General features: G+C 36.9%; 3 protein-coding genes across 14 annotated transcripts in view; 2 read left to right on the forward strand and 1 right to left on the reverse strand.

The window, feature by feature from the left end:
- Window positions 1–15,551, forward strand: part of LOC129725442 (cell adhesion molecule Dscam2) — a 300,301-nt gene that overhangs the window by 191,030 nt on the left and 93,720 nt on the right. The window lies entirely within an intron of this gene.
- Window positions 5,720–6,871, reverse strand: LOC129725443 (phospholipase A1 member A-like). Its single transcript, XM_055681309.1, has 2 exons — window positions 6,622–6,871; window positions 5,720–6,561 (listed from the first exon to the last, which is right to left on the reverse strand). The coding sequence occupies exons 1-2, from the start codon at window positions 6,834–6,836 to the stop codon at window positions 5,745–5,747; spliced, it is 1,032 nt and encodes a 343-aa protein (XP_055537284.1). The 5' UTR covers window positions 6,837–6,871; the 3' UTR covers window positions 5,720–5,744.
- Window positions 8,292–9,453, forward strand: LOC129725444 (lipase member H-B-like). Its single transcript, XM_055681310.1, has 2 exons — window positions 8,292–8,542; window positions 8,602–9,453. Exons 1-2 carry the CDS (start codon window positions 8,328–8,330, stop codon window positions 9,413–9,415), a joined length of 1,029 nt encoding a protein of 342 aa, XP_055537285.1. The 5' UTR covers window positions 8,292–8,327; the 3' UTR covers window positions 9,416–9,453.

A 15,551-nucleotide genomic window follows, 5' to 3' on the forward strand; every position in this document is an offset into this window, starting at 1 on the left:
CTGTCCAGCCGTTTACTAACTTGTTTGCCGTTTACCAAATTTTGATTATCAACAAATGAAGATGGGGCTCAAAACAGGATCTGAACTGTCAAACACTTAAGAAGAAACTATCCAGTATCCCAAACTACTCTATGGCAAGAATGTTTTTAAGAATTTTCATTATTTCTCTGTTTGGAACGATTAAAACATTTAAACTGAAGAAATATTTTTTTGGTGAATACGTTAAGGGTTAGCTTTTTGCTCGAGAAAAAGAGAAAAGTTTTGATTTTTTTTTAAACGTGTAGAGCCTTCTTTATTGCATAAAAGTAGTAATTTCTCGAAGGTTCAGCTATTCAACAACAAGAAAACACATTCTATCATAACAAATACCATGGAACGGGGTGAAATTGATCAATTTTTATAACAACTTTCAATTAACTAGCTTCATATACATTTTTCCCGAAATAGTATAATTTAAAAACAAGTACTGGGGTGTGCTCCAGTAAACCTCTATGGTTATTGGTGAAATTTCTATCGTCTACTTAATGAAATAAATTCGATAATTCTATAAGGCACTATGAGGTAAATTGGGGTGAAATTGATCACCATTGAAATCCATACATTCTTTTGGTAATGTGCGTTTTTTCGATATGCTAAAGATGAATGATGATTTCTGTACAGAAAAATATCATTTACAGCTAGTTTGGAAACGAAAATAACGATATTTCAGGTTGAAATTTGTTTATTTTGGTTCACGAGCTGTTTGTTGCTAAAATTGCTCTTAATTGATCGTCGTTAGACCGATTCTAGTTCGGTTTGTTGCAAAAGCTCAAAAACTAGCTCTGAAATTAAAATCTTTGTGGTTTCCTGCGAATTCATCAATATTTCTTTAATGGTATGGAATGATCTTTGTTGAAAATTACATTTTTTTGTGCTTTTATCATACTTTACTCACTTCTCCAAATTTAACGTAATTAACCCTCAACTAAGATTACTTTAAGTAAATTCAATACTTTTTTTATTTGGAAACTTGTTCGATCAAATTTAATTGAGTTTTGACTGAGTTGGAAGAATTTTTCGAAAATATGAAAAATGGCAGCGGGCATGCAAGGGTTAACTTTGACAGGTATGTGAATCATGCAAAAGTTGCGTTTGAGGACACGTTTACATTGCCTACTGTTGTAAGAGCAATATATTTTGATTAGTATTTTTTATCACGAATTTTCAGGTGATCAATTTCACCCCATTCCACGGTACTAATTATTTGTAGAGTAAGGCCTTTTCCCCGAAAGGCTTCTTTTTTGCAGAGGTTTGCGGTGTTTACGATAGCGGGATAGCTTCAAACGGCCGAAACACAAACGGCCAAATGTCAAACAACCGAATTTCAAACGGCTGAATTATAGTAATACTAACTATAGGGCGAAATTTCAATCGGCCGAATCACAAAAGGCCGAATTTTATTTTTTGTGAATTTTTTTTGTTACAGCTATTTTATATTGTATACTTCTTAAGCTGATGTTGCTGAGTAATAATAATAATTAATAATAACAATAATTATAAAAAAAAACAAAAAAAATGCCGTAAATGTGTAAAATAACTAGTTTTTCGTTGAGCATTCTGATTGCTAATAATATCAATGCGGCTCTGCCGCATAATCGAGGGCAAGGAACCAAGGCGGCCCTAAGCCGCCACGATGTCCGATTGCCGGGACGGCCGCCGACCCGCTGTCGTAAGCGGCGGGCTCTCGCATGCAAACAACTGATCTGCTGGATTGCCCAGATTACTGAAGCATAGGGGCAATCCCCTAGTTTACGTCCGAACGAGCGGTAGCGAGTAAGGACAGCATGCGCCCCGGACAATCGTGGTGGCCGAAGGCCACGAGTGTGTTGTATTTTTTTAATTCTTTTTTTTAAATTTCTTTATTTTATTTTATGAATCAATTAGGGAACGTCTATTAATTACGCAGAACAGATATTCAATAAAATATAATGAAAATATTTTCGAAACCCTCTTCTTTCTTATAGATCAGCGGTTCTCAACCTGGGGTACGCGTACCCCTGGGGGTACTCGAAACCCTTCAGGGGGTACGCGAAAGAAAAATCAGTAATGGCGGACAAAGCAATTTTTCTCTATCATACTTGTTTATTGTTCAATCTCGCTCTTAAAACATGACTGTAGCAATCAACACAACACAACATGATCTACACACTTAGAAAATTTCGCCGAATCTCAGAATCGTTTTTGCCGAGATTTGGACAGCCGAGTCCTCGGCAACCATCTTGGCTGAATATTTGACAGATGTCATTTTATGCCGAAAATCGCGGTACACATTTTACTGTGCTCTCGGCAAATCCAGCTGAGAGGCGGCCAGTTTAACGCTTTCCGGTTATATAAGCTGAATGTTTCAGCACAGTAAAGAGCCGTTTTTTCATTGGAGTCCAACCGCAGAGAATAATTTTGCTGAGTATCCGATAGTTTTCTTTCAAGAGATAAATTATACGCTCGATAATTTCTAGAAAGTAAATAAATTTATTCATATTGAGTTTTTAATGTTTGTTTTTATCTTGGTCGTCATGCTCTACTGCAAAACATTTAGTCTGAAACTACGTCGAATGCTTTGCCTTAAAACGATTGTAACAATATTGCATTTACATGACTACACTTTTTCGAGTACCAGCCACTTTTTACGAATCTGTACTACCTTTTTTAAGCTGCCTGATTATTGACACCTGTAGTTTGGACAAATTTCAGCCAAATTTTTATCTGCTTCCTGTTTGCTCGCCCGTAACACGCACAAATTTGCACTAAAAAAATGGCGACAAGTCGTTCATGAGAATGACAGTTGTGTTGCCGAAACACGGCAATGAGTAAAATTTGTGTCGAGATTTCAGTAATGTTATTGCTGAAATGCTGCCCTCGGCATCAACAGTGTTTAACGATAAATTCGGCAAAATATAAAGACGAGCTTCGTCAAGCAAGTTTCTTTCGGCGAAGTTTCGGCAACAGGCATTTTTTGCTGAAATATCGGATGAATCCCGATTTGCCGAGTGAACCTGGATGTTTTTCAGCCGAGCTCGAGATGCAGTTTTAAGTGTGTACCACTACTCTCTACCACTTTTCGAGAACATTCTGAGCCAGGGGGTACGATAAAAAATATCGCTAAGGGGTACGCGGACAAAAAAAGGTTGAGAACCGCTGTATATTATAGATCATTAAAAAATTTCGCATAGGTGGCAATACGTTGTCAAATAGCCTTCCCTCCCTTCTCCTCAAGCGTTATACTGCTATTGTCTCCCAAAAATTTATTATTTAGAATGAAAAAGGTATCCTGCAGAAATTATCAAGGTGTATTTTTTTTTTAAATTGAAGTGTTCGTGTAGATCTATTTTAATGAATAATAAGTTCGAATGAAAAAGGTAGTGTCTTAACTCGGGTTTTATTGAAATCATCATCAATTTTCAATGATTTTCGGCCTTTCGAATGATTCGTCCTTTGGTGATTCAGCCGTTTGTCACTTCGACCGTTCGAAATTCGGACGTTTGTGATTCGACTGTTTGTGTTTCGGTCGTTTGTAGGTAAACCACGATAGCGACCCAGCAGATCAACAGAAATCGAAAAACCCATAATATTTCACGATTATTTTTCTAAGTATTTTGTTTTTAGTACAAACGGGAACGTTTCTCCCGAAAAAACATGTTTTGAGCGCTGAAAATTGCGTAAAATTTTTTTTTCAGCCAAGGTAAACTTCGTATATCAGCAAAATACGATCGTTCGACGACCGGGGAATTTAATAACAAACATTTAAAAAAAAGATGAAGAAAATAGGTCCAGTAGTTTTACCGCAAACGTAAACACAGCAAAGTCATTTTTTGAGAAACACCATTCCGAGATAAACGCATATAAAGTTTCAAGTTTAGCTTCCGCTGCCGTAACGAGGTGCGCTTCGAATCGCTCTAACTTTCTCCCTTTTGCTCAGATCTTTATGAAAATTTGTGAAAATGTTCTCAAGAAGTTGTACTTTAAGAAAATGCAATAAAAAAAATTTCGATCTTCTGAAAACTAAAAAGGTATATAACCCCTTAATTCATATTAGGTATATAAATGTGCTTATACAGTAAAAATACAACGTGGTAGGTTGCAGCGGGTCGTGATAATAGCACCCGTTTGATGATAACAGTGGTCGACCAAAACGAAAGAAAAGTTGCTTTGAATCTTAAATTGGAAATACTGAAAGGTTATAGCTTTTCAACTTTTCCTGTGAATGTTGGTGCTCCTAGTGTGGTGCTAGAAGTAAGTCAAAATGCTGCAGAGTAATTGATCTTCGGAATTGTCGCTTCTACGTTTGCTTACGTGGAAATACATTTAAATTTCTGGAAAAGTTATCTTTGCACAAAAATCCACATGAAAGTTTAAAACGCTATGACCTTTTTTTCAGTTTAAACTCTAGGGCAATTTGTGTTTACCCGTGTAACACTACAAAGCCTAGTAGCAAGGTCATGACATCGGTTTTCTGGAATGCGCGTGATGTATTTTTCTATTATCTTCAAGAAAAAAAACTCACTTATTGAAGTGTTCGAATGGCAATGGTCATTAGTTTATGGCTGAGAGGAGCTCGATCATTCTCACTAAAAACATGATATCCAAACCATCGAGTATTAGTGGTGAAAATATATCGAGCTGAAAGAGGACTATGAATAAAATTAAATAGGTATAATTTCATTGTTCTGAATTTTTGATTTTGAAATTTTCAGCCAATAGACATTTGTGATTATCATCCTAAGGTATTGTAAGAACCAATAATTAAAATTTTGTCAGGACGCAACCTTCAAATATTTCTATTTTAAATTAAATTTTAAGCTCTGTGCCAGCAAGTTATATTGCAAGCTAAATTGTTCAAAGCTTAACAGTCTCTAGTATCTCGCAATAGCGTAAGTCAAACAAACAAATCATATATATCCTTGCATAATTGCACCTTACGGTTTGGGTTTATTGTGCTTAGATCGCATTCACGCTTTTTGATACAACGCCAGTTTTCCTCTCGGTGCCCTCGAAAACGCCTCATCATAGGCATATAGTATGGTGCATAATATTTCCAGTCTAGTGCGATTGCAGCACTAATGTCAACAAGACGCTATCACGGTACGATGAACTCTTTCATATCTGGTTTACCACCGAGCAACCACATCAGTGGACCGTGGGTGCAACAGCGGCACCCTACTTAGGGTCGACTCGAATGTGCCTGCTGGCCTGCTGCTACCGGTGGCGACAACCAACGGTCGGACGACGGTGTGTATGTGTGTGGAGGGCACGTAAGCACAATTTCTCAACCAGCCGAGACCCGGCTCGTGAAAATATAGGACAAACTGGATGTGTGAATGTGGTTCGGCCTACTCCGCTTCCGGAGTGTGCTCTCATTCCGCAGAGTGGGGGTTGAATTATTTAAAAGCCATTTGGAAAATTAAAATTTGGTTGGATCACACAAACGTACCTACCTGAATAGTCCATTAGCTGTGCCCTCCTGAGAGTTCGTGAATTCACAGTTAAAAACCAAATAAAAGAATCTAATCCTGATTTCAGTCACCTCCGACGCAACCTTCTCGATTATCACAAAAGGAAATGGGTGGGATGTTGGAGAGTATAGTTGATTATATATTGGACGCATTGAGAAGGGTGAATGTGAAATATAATAACAATAAGAAATAACAATAAGTTGAAACAATCAACATGTCAAACATTGAAATTTTGCTTCAATAAAATTTATTTTATTAAACCGTGTAAGGCTTAGAAATTGACGTCATCAGATAGAAATCTCCACCAATGCGAATAGAATAAATGCCCATTTTTGTAGACTTGTTAAAGTAGCAAAGTCCAAGCAAAAACTGCGCGTAACTTGAGCACTTTTTGCTGTCGAAGACATTGCGTGGGTTCAGGGCCATACGATAGAGCGTGTTCGAATGAGCATGGCTACAGATGATTGGCTCAGCTGCTTCCGCGTTGGAAAACAAGGGGACTACACAATTCGGTTGAGGGGCTATCCCTCCAGTTGGGTAAAAGTTTTCGTGACCATCTCCGGTGCATACACCCCAGGTACACCGAGATGTGATGATCATCTGCACGTACAAGGCATCGGTTTTGTCCAATCTCTTCGCAGTACCAATATCGAACGGCATCTTGAATAGAGGACTAGCTGGATCAAGACCATAAATTGCACCGATTTTTCCGCCCAAGTTCATCCCAGCAATGCCACTGACGTGCGCGCCCATGCTATGTCCTACAAGCGTGATCTGGCTCAACGAAATTCCCTGCTTGTTGAGGTAGGCTAGGAATTGCGCCAAATAGACACCTACACGTACGGTATTGTTCGCTGCAATCGCGTAACTATAGATAGCCAAATTACCCCAATCCACTACACAAACGTTTGTATCTAAATATTTCAAATAGTCGGTCGTCATCGCTCTGACCCAATTACGGCTTCGATTGTCCAACCATCCATGAACGATGAAGGCAATCGGCTTTGAAGTAGTGATTTTTGAGCCCAAGTTTTCATCGTTTATCGTTGTTAGCTCAAGATTAGGCGAATTACTGTAAAATAATCAGACATGGTTAACTCTAATTGTAGTTAATCATCTGTCTTCATCCTACCGATTACCACACCAAAAGGTTACATCCGTTTCGATCGGATTTGTTGCACCGCCACTAATGATGTATTTTGTTGTATTGGCCACAATCCCAAACAAGCTGTCCATCAAAAAGGCCGCATCGTAATCCGATGTGGCACTGAATATGTCCAATAATCCAGCCGAAACATTTCGACCCAGCAGGACGACAATGAATACCTTTAGCAGACAACTCATCATTTCAACATCAGTAAAAATACTGAAGACAACTTTTTACAACATTTTTTCCAACATTAACATGATACAATCCCAAAAGATATTACGGTTTTATACCATACGAATCTTGTTTGTTCAACTGTCGTTTACAGCACCGTTGATCACGTCAACTGCAACAATGATTGGTATTGATACGAGTCTGCCTCAAATTTAGATGAGACCGTGAAAAACGCACGCAAAACTGAACATTTGGCACAATTGCTCATGATTCTTTAGAAAATTGCTAACACCAAGATCGATGAACCTGAGAACCGAAACAATTGAAGCTTTCGCGGTGTATCAGACGGCTATTATTTGGATAAGCGATATTTAATTGCTGAAAATATCTTTAATATTGAGAAAATTGCCATAAAGCCATAACTTTCGAGTCTTACATAATAAAGGTTACAACTTGTCTGAAGTTAGAATTGAGTTTGTCAGTCCAAACAGTTGAGTCCTGAATACTGAATTGTAGCTTCTTTTCCTTATACAAAATTAGAACCGATGTGGCTCGGACTATTCTGATTATTCGACACAGACTTTGAATGGTTAACTTAGTTATTTATTTTTCACTACTTTAGGCATAGCCAGAATTTAAAATAGAAGGGGCAAGCGTTTTAAAACTATTAAAGCGAAATTAAAATTTATATTTAAAAAACGAAAAATACTTTTTTAGAATAAAATGACTCGGAGCCTTTTATCACAAAGTGCCAAAAAATGTTTAACTACTTCAGTTTTCCTCGAATGCGTTAAAAAGCACCGTTTTGCTACCGAACATATCTAATCTTTAGGAACGCTTTGAATACTCAGATGGCAATCTGTTTGAGTCTTGAAAACAACCTCCTACTTTTATTTTCTCGATTTATGTTTTACGTGATACAAGAGAATTCATAGGAATTCAGTTCAACACAGGATAGAACAGAATATCGTACTAAAAAACTATTTGATTCAGAGGCTCTGCAAGGTCTGCACTTCTATATTGAAGACACTTAGACGTTCAATTATAACACATGATACTATAAGATCCTTAAAAAATTCAAGGAATCAGAACATAACAATATTTTTTTATTTAGCCTGTGAACTATAAAAATCCTAACTTCTGAATGGTCGTGGGCTTAGAGGGGGGGGGGGTTTCTGAATGGTACAATTTAGGTTATAGAGTTAATAAAATACCGTTTTTATTAACTCTATAATTTATATTGCATAAGGAGGCGAGTTATTAAAAAAAAATAAAGCAAACAAAGTTTATAACATGCCACAATCGCCACCAGTGAAGATCCACTTCAGCACGCCCATCGACCAAAACTTCAAGGGCAACGGCGGCGCAAAAAGTGCCCACCCAACCGACTGCGCAAACTGTTTCAATAAAACCCAATCCCACAATCAAGGGCTTTTATTTTGGAAAAGTATAAAATTGGTGGCCTTCAGAATTGCATCTTCAGTTGGAACTTATTGTTACAAAGAATTGCATAGACAATGTTTCACAATATTCTCACGATATTAGTGATTACGTCGTGTGGAGGTCGGGCTTTCGCCGGTCTCCTAGATCTGTTCAACGTTAACACGGATTACAATGCGGCCTTTGTGATGGACAGTATTTTCGATGTTATGAGTAACGATACCAAGTATCTGCTGTCTGGCGATTCTACCAACCCTATCGAAACGGATGTAACTTTTCTTTGTGGAAATAGGTGAGGCTATTCAAATTCAACATGCTTGCACTTCGAATTATCGATCGTTTACATTGCAGAAATGCTCCGAATCTTACGCAAACTGTTATCAATGATGCTGGTTTAAGTTCCAAACTGGTGACCAGCAAGCCAATCGTGTTCATCACTCACGGTTGGCTAGACAATGGTAATAAAATCTGGATAAGGAGCATGGCAGCGGATTACCTAAAGTTCGTAGATACAAATGTGTGCATAGTGAATTGGAGCAATTTATGCCTCTACGGTTATGCATTAGCAGCCAACCACACTTTCCGCGTGGGAGCATATTTGTCCAGCTTTATCACGTATCTCAATAGACAGGGTATCCCTTTGAATAAAGTAACCCTAGTGGGTCACAGCTTAGGAGCTCATATCAGCGGTCACGCAGGACGATATTTAGGAGGAAAAATAGCCGCAATTTACGGGCTAGACCCAGCGGGTCCACTGTTTACGCTACCATTTGACGTAGGACCAGCAAAACGATTAGACAGCTCCGATGCACAGTACGTCCAGATGATAATAACTTCCCGTTGCACCACCGGCGTTTGCGTTGGAGATGGCCACGAAAATTTCTATCCTACGGGGGGATTTGTGCCACAACCGAACTGTGTGCTGCCTTTATTCGGAAATTCAGAAACTTTTGAACCACTAACATGCAGTCACGCGCATGCTTGTACTCTTTTCCGGATGGCTTTGAATCCGCAAAATGTTTTTAGTGGAAAAAAGTGCAGTTCGTATTCTCTGTACTTATTAGAGCTTTGTCTGTTTAACAAATCAACAAAGATGGGTATTTACACCAGTCGGGTGGGTGGAGACTTTTATCTGATAACATCCATGTTTGAACCTTACACGTAAGCTTTTTACTGTACCCAAATAAACTGAATGTCTGGCTAGATTTGCTTTTCATTCCTCTGAAACAGGCTCACGACATTTGCAATTATAGGCAATTATTTCACTATTCGTTATTTGTACTAACATCGCTCTTCAGCATCAATTAATCGTTTACATCGTCTTTCCGTGTAGCATGTGCTGCTACTTGCAGCTTATCTTACGGTTCAATTCAAAAACTTTTTGACGCAGAAAAAGCACGAAAAACAGTTCTTTTAAACAATACTTAAATCTTTCTCGAAAACTTTTGTCCATAAATATACTGCATCGCGCACTGACTGCTGCCAAGTACAGTTCTTATTATTTGCCATCGGAAGAGCCCCACTTGTGCTTTGCGAAGCTTGTGTACTACTAATGAAAATGAGAATAATGCAGAAAATCTACCGCAATTTCACCAGTTTTTATTTTCTTCCGCAAGGCCCCGTCTTATTGGGATGAAGTTCATCTTTCTTCGGGCCGTGGCCAGAATTTTTACCAAAGAGTAAATGAAGAATCTACAAACTTTAGAGCCTGCAAAAGGCAGTGAATGTTTCCTCCATCAGTGCCCGGCAGTATCCACTGTGTGCCGTCGACTGGCCTATAGTTGACGATAGTGATAATGATGAAAAATGGAGATGATTTAAAAATTACTCATTAAGTTGAAAGAGAATAGCTTAAATTATGCGCGAAGTAAATGTTTTGTCTTGGCTGATGTTATTTGTCAGATTTATAAGTTCATTATGACTGTCACGTGGTAATAACGATAACGAAATTGATTCGTCCCAAGAATATGTTTGGCATTCATCAAATTAATCAACAATCAAAAAACCTCTGAATTACTTTTATCGAAATGTTGCATAAGGACACAAAAACTCTTAATTTATCAACTTCTTGCGACAACCAAGTACGACATTCTGCAGGGATCTGCTTGCTAAACTAACATTAAAATCAACATTGTCCTATTTCTCGCTGATTAATATATTTACATCATACCTCGATATAAGACAATTTTATTCTTCTTTTCGTTACGTTATATCGAAGCACGAAAAAAAATTTATTTATTGATGCAAAATTATTGATGGTTACTCGATGGTGTGCAAAAACTTATTTCCTATCACCTAGTAGTATATATAAACCTTTCTCATGCCTCTTTAAAATAATTTTCGATGACAAAAATAATCAGGTAGAAAACAGTGAACGAAAAAAAAGATCCATTTTACCCCATTTTACGCTACTTATTGGTTTCAAAACTTACTAAAAACATTTATTCGGAACTTTAAACACCCCAGAAATCATTGTTGTAAAAAGTTACGTTATATCGACGTAAAAGTTACGTTATATCTAGTAACGTTATATCGAGGTTGCCATATATCGAGGTATGACTGTATTCATTTTACTTTATTTCACGTCCAAAGAGCATATACAATTTTTTTCAGCCCCGCTTTTTTTTAATTTTTCAATGTTTTATTTACTCATTAAAGTTAGATTAGATTTTTCTATGTTCCTTTTTCTTTTTCTGTTTCCTTTTTTTACGTCAATTGTCTATTTCCCGTTCTACATTTACCTTTTCTATTTTTCTTTACCATTTTGTTGATTCTTATTTCTATTATAAAAGAGTTATACTACAGCGATTGAGAACTTCTAATGTGACTCAGTGTAGGTTGTAGGTCTTGTTAAGTGTAACGTTCACTCTTATTAGAAATTTTCCAAACCTATTTTTCCAATCTGAAGCTTTGGTCAAAATACGGTTTTTTTGACCTCAGCGCTTACAATTTTTTTTAACTCAGTTATTTATCAACCGATTTTTAGCAGTTTTGGGAAAGGGATAAATTGTGCTCTCAAAATACATGCAGGTTTGTACCAATATCAATAAAACCTGTTGAGTTATTTAAGATTAAAACTAATTCTTTTAACGTTTTTCTTTTAGGTTTTTTGTTCCAAATTTAACTTTTATTTTCTTCTTCATTTTTTATTCTCATTTTCCTTTTATGTGTATTTTATTGGCCATTTTTTAACAAGTTAATTTTATTGGCCATTTTTTATTATATTTTTCCATTCCTTATTATGATTTTTCTATTCTATATTTCTTCACCATTTTCTTTATTATCCTCGTTATATTTAATAACTTTCCAATTTTTCTCGTTTTCGGTTTTAGCTATTAACCCATTTACATTTTCTTTTCTATTTATTTTTTGCCTTTCTCCTAGAAAGGTATAGAATTCACTTGCAAAACCGAAAGTATAAAAGTGCTCAAAGGGCCGAATGGCATATATCACTCGACTCAGCTCGACGAGCTGAGCATTTCCTGTATGTGTGTGTGTGTATGTGTGTGTGTGTGTATGTGCAGATTTTTATTCTCACTCACTTTTCTCAGAGATGGCTGGACCAATTTTTAAGGAAATTAATTGCAAATGAAAGGTCTTGTTGCCCCATAAGACCCTATTGAATTTTATTGTAATAGGGTTTTTAGTTTAGAGGTTATGTTTAAAAATGTGAAAATCATGAAACATCAATATCTCAGAAACTACACAACCGGTTTGAACAAAATTGGTCTCAGAAGAACGGGCTACCTAGAAAACTCTTAAGTTTTGAATTTCATAAAGATTGAACTTGTGGTTCAAAAGTTATGAAAAGAAACGTGTTCTGAAGACTGTTTAATCTCACTCATGTTTCTCAGAGATGGCTGTACCGATTTTCATAAAATTTGCAGGTCTAATTGCCCCATAATACCCTATTGATTTGTTTTGCAATCGGACTATTACTTTGCCTGTTATGTTTAAAAATGTGAAATCCAGCTATGCAAAGGAACATATTCCGAAGACTACTTGGACTCACTCACTTTTCTCAGAGATGGCCGACCCGATTTCCACAAAATTAGTGTCAAATGAATGGTCTAGCTGCCTCAGAAGACCCTATTGAATTTTACTGTAATCTAACTGTAACTTCATTTAGAAAATAAGTTTCAAAGCTACCAAGAATTTGTTAAAATACTGAGTACATTTTGTGCCTTACTGGTAGTACCACGTCAATGGAAAAGACTTACTATATGGTAAACGTTTTGTGGACGGACGAAAAATCGCAATTGAAAGTTGAGGTCATGAGAGCCATGATAATTGCTACGCAAAATTTTGATTTTCCATATTATTTACTTTAGTTAGTAACAAGCTTAAAAAAATTATTCTCCCCTAGTGCTTCATTTTTCAAACCCATTTGTTCCGTTTTTCTCGCATAAAATCTGGTCAGCCTATTGATTTGCTTAGACACATGCTATGTCGAATTGTGATCAGTCATATTCTGGTGTCAATACGTAATAATCAAGTTATACTGGCTCAAACTGCGTTTCACATCTACCGAGTTTACAGAAATCGATAAATATTTGATTGCAAGCCCAGAAAAGGAAAATGTCTGCGATTTGATTTTTTAATGGCGTCACACCAAAATTACTTGCTTGTACGCCCTGAGTTCATCTTGCAACCTAGATTTATGGCTGCACACTCTGGAATTCCATCTTGCAGGTCATCACTTGCCAAAACCTATGCTTAAAATGGATCCAGCAACCGAACCGCTCGAAGAAATGTCAATCCAGAGTGATAAAATTAAATGAATAACACAAAATGTTGCTTTTTTCATCAATTTCGCGGCATTTCGCGGGATTTTGTAAATTTCGCGGCCGATGCTTCCGCGAAATCGAGATTTTCCACTGTCCCTACTTCAAACAAACCGCAAGGAATCAACGAACTTGGAACGTTCAAATAGTACGACACCACATTTAAATTATGTTGAGGCCACATATATTGATCAAAGCAGGTTTAGTTTTAAATAGTCTTTGAATTTCTCTTCTTTCCTTAACTTTTGAGCCAAATATCAAATTGTTATGAAGTTTGTTATTTGTAAGTTTGAGAGATGACTCGTTCGTATGACACTAGTTATGTTCAAATAAGTCATGTAATCTTTGAGATAATAGACTTTCGTTGTTTTATTAACAATTTAATACATAACGGTTGCTTAAGTTCGATTATAATCAAATGAAATGGGAACGTGTAGGGCAGCCAAACTTTGAAACTACGTGTTCAAACATAATTTATCAGTGAACCCTTAACTAGCCCGCTCATCTGATAATAATAATCAAATCGGTTGTGTGGTTTCTGAGATAATAAAGTTTCGTGATTTTCACAAGTCGGCACGTTACTTCGGAAAATAAATTCAGCTCAACGGTTTGCGACTGTCACGAGCTCTGTGTTTATTGAAGCTTAATTCGAAAATTGTTCAAGGAGTTGGCGAAAAAAAGTCTAACTATTACGTTCAAAACCTACAAAGAAACCATGATTATATTACTGTATATTCACTAAAAAAAAACAGTTGTTTTTTTCAACAACGTAATCACTTTATGTAATATTTTCTGAAAAAAAAATTTGCCGCGAAATTAGCGCGAAATTTGAATATTTTCTGATTTGCCACCCGCGAATTTTCAACTTTTTTGCCGCGAATTACCACTGTCTCTAGTTTGAAGTCTGCAAATGCACGACGAATCGGCCATAGGATATGATCAAAGTCAAATAACAAATCGTTTGAAATGATTGGTTCTATCGAAATGACAACATCCTCGTCTTTTGGCTTCTGTACATCGCCTTAATTCTGAATATATTCATATTGGGTTGAATTCTGTCATTACCAGCAGACTTTCTGGCATCAATCTGACACCGGAAATACCCATATTGGGAGGTATATTGGTTGTTTTCCAGAAACTAAAAGTGGTCGTCTTCAAATTCAAAATAGTGTCCAGGGTCAATGTTTGGTTTGTTTGCATCATCACGTTTACGGAAATATCCATATTGAGTATTATTCGGTCATTTCCGACTGTTGCTAAGAGCTGAATGACCCCTCAGGTTAAAGGCTCTATAATAAAAATCAATCAATCAACAATCCGACTGTTGCCTATAAGTTGTCATTTAGCAATTAAAATGGTGCCTGAGGTCAATTGTTAGCTCCTTGCATCATGGTTCCAGAGATACTCATATTAGAGAGTATTTGTTTATTTTAGGCTGTTTTTCACAAACCGGTAGTCGCCATCTTGGATTTCAAAATGGTATTTAGGATACTGGTTAAAGAATAACTCATATTTAGTGTTATTTGGTAACTTTGGACTGTTTTTAGAAGCCGAAAGTCGTCATTTTGGACTTTAAAATTGCCTGTGAAAACAATTTCTGTCATCTGGGCGTAATTCTGGTTCCGAAAACATTCATATTGAATGGTATTTGGTCATTTCCGGCTGTTTGCCAGACACCGGAAGTCACCATCTTAAAATTCAAGATTATGTCTGTGATCAATTTTTAGCTTCTGTGCATTTTTCTGGTTCCATAAATACTAATATTTAATGGGAATCGTCCATTTCAGGCTGTTTTCCAGGAACCGGAAGTTGCCATCTTACAATTCAAAATGTTGTCTGAAGTCGATTTGTGGCTCCAGTGCATCATTACGGTTCCGGAAATACCCATATTGGGTGGCATTTGGTCATTTGCCGCTGTTTTTCCGACACCAGAAGTCGCCATTTTGGGTTTCATAATGGCATTTGGAGACAATTTCTGGATTTTGAACGGCATACTGGTTAAAGGAAAACTCATATTGCGTGGTATTTGGTCATTTTCTGCTGTTTTCAGAAACCGGAAGTCGCCATCTTAGAATTTAAAATGCTATCTGTGGTCGATTTCAGCTCCTGTGTATTATTCTAGATCCGGATATTATTATATTGGGTGGAAATCGGCCATTTTCGGCTGTTTTCCAGAAGCCGGAAGTTGCCATCTTACAATCCAAAATGTTGTCTGAGGTCGATTATGGAACATATTTGTTACCACTAAAAACATTCACCTGCCAATATGGTTCCAATTAGTTGATTAGTTCGCGAGATGTGCAGAAATTTGTGAAGAAACATGTACTTCCAGAAAAGGGAGGGGCCTCAAACCATTATGGACATATTTGTTACCTCTAAAAACATTCACATACCAAATTTGGTTGTATTTTCTTGATTGGTTCTTGAGCTGTGCGAAATTTGTGTTTCATTTTCATGGGATCCCTCCCTTATAGAAGAGGGAGTCGGGTTTCAAACCATTATGTACATATTTGTTAC

This window comes from Wyeomyia smithii, chromosome 2 (genome assembly GCF_029784165.1).
Source record: "Wyeomyia smithii strain HCP4-BCI-WySm-NY-G18 chromosome 2, ASM2978416v1, whole genome shotgun sequence".
NCBI lineage: Eukaryota > Metazoa > Arthropoda > Insecta > Diptera > Culicidae > Wyeomyia > Wyeomyia smithii.